This window comes from Elephas maximus, chromosome 13 (assembly GCF_024166365.1).
Source record: "Elephas maximus indicus isolate mEleMax1 chromosome 13, mEleMax1 primary haplotype, whole genome shotgun sequence".
NCBI classification, from domain to species: Eukaryota; Metazoa; Chordata; class Mammalia; order Proboscidea; family Elephantidae; genus Elephas; species Elephas maximus.
In genome coordinates, this window is record NC_064831.1 from 53,390,366 (window position 1) to 53,393,979 (window position 3,614).

The 3,614-nt window shown below is 43.7% G+C and overlaps 1 protein-coding gene across 1 annotated transcript; it reads right to left on the minus strand.

The window, feature by feature from the left end:
- Nucleotides 1-373: 373 nt before the first annotated feature.
- On the minus strand, nucleotides 374-3,236 carry RPS27L (ribosomal protein S27 like). Its single transcript, XM_049905832.1, has 4 exons — nucleotides 3,143-3,236; nucleotides 2,201-2,309; nucleotides 1,454-1,564; nucleotides 374-580 (listed from the first exon to the last, which is right to left on the minus strand). Exons 1-4 carry the CDS (start codon nucleotides 3,146-3,148, stop codon nucleotides 552-554), a joined length of 255 nt encoding a protein of 84 aa, XP_049761789.1. The 5' UTR covers nucleotides 3,149-3,236; the 3' UTR covers nucleotides 374-551.
- Between the last annotated feature and the right edge of the window lie 378 nt (nucleotides 3,237-3,614).

Genomic DNA, 3,614 nt, shown 5'->3' on the forward strand with positions numbered 1-3,614 from the left:
TTATGAGTTGGAATTGACTGAACAGCAATGGGTTTGGTTTTTACTCTTATGAAACACAAACTAATCAGAATACATTTTTTTTTATGTGCTTTAAGTGAAAGTTTACAAATCAAGTCAGTCTCTCATACAAAAATTTACACACACCTTGCTATGTACTCCTAGCTGCTCTCCCCCTAATGAGACAGCACACTCCTCCCCTCCACCCTGTATTCCGTGACCACAGAATACATTTTTTTAATATATAAACCAAATTCACGCACACAGTACATATGAACTATATAGGATCACTATGAGTTGGAATCGACTGGACGGCAGTGGGTTTGTTTTTGGTTTATAATATATTCGCACATACAAAAAGAAGAAAAAAAGAGGATTTGCCCATAATCAAAACTTTATTGAAAAAACTGACACCAAAATAGATCACTGCAGTATACTTTACCAAAAAAATAAAAATCAAACATTAATTACATTATCTTGGTAGATTAACTAGAATTACTGAACCGATAAGGCCTTCTGTGATATAACAGAAATTTAGGGGTTTGTTTGGAGCATTAGTGTTGCTTTCTTCTAAATGAACAACCTGCAAAGGAATCACAAGAGCATATTAAACAGAAATCTAACTTTGGCATAGTTTCAGTGACAAAGTACATTTTTATTTAAAAAAAAAAAAAAACCTTAGCTTTAGGAATATTAGGTTAATATTCATATCCAGGTTATTTACCCTTTTATAGTAGAAGTTGGGTATAATCGATCTGTTCTATTTGGGTCCCCTCTAGTGTGACTATCACCTATCACTCCTGCTCCTCCAGTGCTACAGTGGAGTCTATTTAAGACCATGGACCTGATGTCAGCAGTTAAAAAACTCTCAAACACAGAAGATTTACTCTTCATATTTTGGAACTATTCTGGATTACTTTCTTAAGAAAGTAATTTTGACTAGGGTCTTTTCAGAACTAGTAGGAAAACTAGTACAGATGTACCCTTTTATCCATCTGTTAGCATAAAGGCACAAAATTCCAAGATCCTGGCTTCACTTAAAAATTTCAGAAACCCTGCAAGTATACTTTTAAGAACAATACTGCTCTTAAATTTTTCTTCTGAATTCAACATACTGTATGTTGACTTCATACTTAGATCTCACCAGGTGATAGAAAATAGATCTTGATTTGTTTCAATTCTCTTGTAGCTCTTTCAGCGAGAACATGGAATTCACAGCTCCATAAAATATCACAAGAAATTTCAAATACCATTATGGTAGTGTAAACCAACAATATATGGAGTTCTACAGTATATGGAAAACTAATACAGGTCCTGTTATTCTTACTGCAGTTAACATGAAAGAGGAATGATGATAAGATTTGTGTATTAATCAGTAATCATGAAAATAAAACCTCTGGCATGTACACATTCGTCATCTGTGGCTTAGCTGGCAATGATAAGAGCTGTCCAATACCTTCTGTGAGCCTGGCTTTTCCTCCTGTAGGCTGGCACAACACTGTTGAACAACCTACACAAAGAACCACTGTCTGAGCATGGCTGAAAACCGTGGTGATCTTGTAGCAACCTAAAAAAAAAAAGGTAGTGTTAAAAGGGAAAAGAAAACATAGTGCCTGTTAAACATGTTTCTAGTAAAGATCCAGTAAAGAATTAAGAACTTCAGCGCTGTTCAGTACCAAGCCACATAAGTAACTAACTTTTCTAGTAGCCACATTTTAAAAAGTAAAAACACACTTACTGAACTCATTATTTCTAAAATATTATAATTTCAACTATATATTCAATGTTTTATTTTCCATGCTGCAGTTTCAAAATCTGGTGTATAATTTACACTTTAAGAACTTCCCCATTCTGGTTAGCCACATTTCAAGTGCTCAGTAACTACGTATGGCTAATGGCCACCATACTGGGTGGCACAGCGCTTAACTGAAGAAACAACTTTTCATTGCATCGTGAAAAAGAAAACTAATCATTTGGAAAGCTTAAAGACTTGGTAAGTCATATCTCCTTTGGATTCCCACCTTCACTCCCCAAAATGTTTCTACAATGGTTTGAACACATTTATTGTGAAAATGTCCCTTATGGCGTTTCTATTTCTGTAATTTCAATTCTATTCAACAGAGGGTCCTGAAGTATCTAAATACACACGCCTAACTACCAATCCCTACAGAAATTTCCTTAGAAAAGGAATTAAGTTTTTTACCTGGACATTTTACATCCATAAAATAAGAATTTGGGCTTTGAACTAGTCGTTTCTTTTTATGTTTTTTCTTTTCATCCTCCAAGGACGGATGTAGTAAATCTCTAGCCAACTGAATTAAAAAAATAGAAATATATATTATTACATGCAAGAGTAATGGTCACATTCAACAGAGGCAATAATACTTTATTTTTTTAAAGACTGTTAGCTTTCATTAATAACTTGTATAATGTTTGCCTTCTCCAAGTCCCTATAAAACGGCTTTATGACGATCGGAAACCGTACGGTAAGGCTAACGCCCTTCTTCTTTACTGCACTGATTAATAGTTGCCAATAAAAACAAAACTTCAGCGCTAAGCCAGGATGTGAACCCGACCCTGGATTGCTCTGGCAGAAACCGCCGCGTAAACAAGAGAATGACAACGCGAGGTGATTTCTGGCCCCAGGGTTCAACATCTGATCGGACGGGAGCTGAGTGGCCCAGGCGTGGCCGCCCTTGATGGGATTCGTATGGAAAGCTACTGCGGAGACCGTTTTTGAAACAGAACCAAGCAGGAAATCGCCTCCGAGAGAAGGCGGGGGGCGAGGCGCATGAAGAGCGGGCAAAGCAAGAAGACCCCAAAGATCCCAAACTCGCGGGCGCCCACCGAAGACCAAGGGGACGGAGGAAATCACTCTGGGAGCCGCGCCCCTCCTAGCCACCCACTCCAGGTGGCACCCCGGGGCGGCACCCGGCTCCACACCCAGGCCGGCCGACTCGGGGTGCTGCCCGGGCAAGTCTCGACAAGCCCGCCACGCGCCAAGAGGCTGCGCGGTCGGAGCCGCCTCGCCACGGACGGCACAGCCCCGTGGGCTCGGGGACCCGCCGGGCTAACACACTCCTTTACTCCTCTCCAGACAGAGAGAAACTCCAAACAAGCCCCAAGTGCGAAGTCAACAACTCACAGGCATGGTGACGCTCTCGCCAGTCCAGCGCGTCCAGAAGCGGAGCGACGCCCTCGGCGAACCGCTAGCGGTCTGCGCCCCTCATCAACTTCCGGGATAGAGACGGCGGGGCGGGCGGGGCGGAGCGGCCCGGCGGGAGCACGTCCGCTCTAGGCGCTCCTCTCGGTGGTGGAGGCGGGGCACCGGCCCGCCTGGCCTCCAGCGGGCACTCGGGCTAGGACGCCGGTCTGCTCTGGGCCGCGGTGCCCGGGGCCACGCTCGGGCGGACGAGGACCCTCCTTGGGTGTAGGGTGTCGAGAGGGAGCGCCGAACCCTGGGCGAGCGGATCCTCGGGCCCGTCGGCTCTCGGTGCACAGCGGCGTGGGCACACGGGGCTGCGATGCTATTCTTCGTTCTTTTCTGTATTAGAAACAACAAAAACCAGACGGGCCACCGAGACCGTGGAAGAGGCTCCTGTATTTGTGCACCCAGC

What these genes read in the sequence shown, in the direction of transcription:
- RPS27L (XM_049905832.1), bottom strand. An exon ending in TATGGATGTAAAATGTCCAG is followed by an intron (nt 1,565 to 2,200) that starts GTAAAAAACTTA and finishes TTTTTTTTTTAG; the next exon opens with GTTGCTACAAGATCACCACG. An exon ending in AAAAGCCAGGCTCACAGAAG is followed by an intron (nt 581 to 1,453) that starts GTATTGGACAGC and finishes ATTCCTTTGCAG; the next exon opens with GTTGTTCATTTAGAAGAAAG.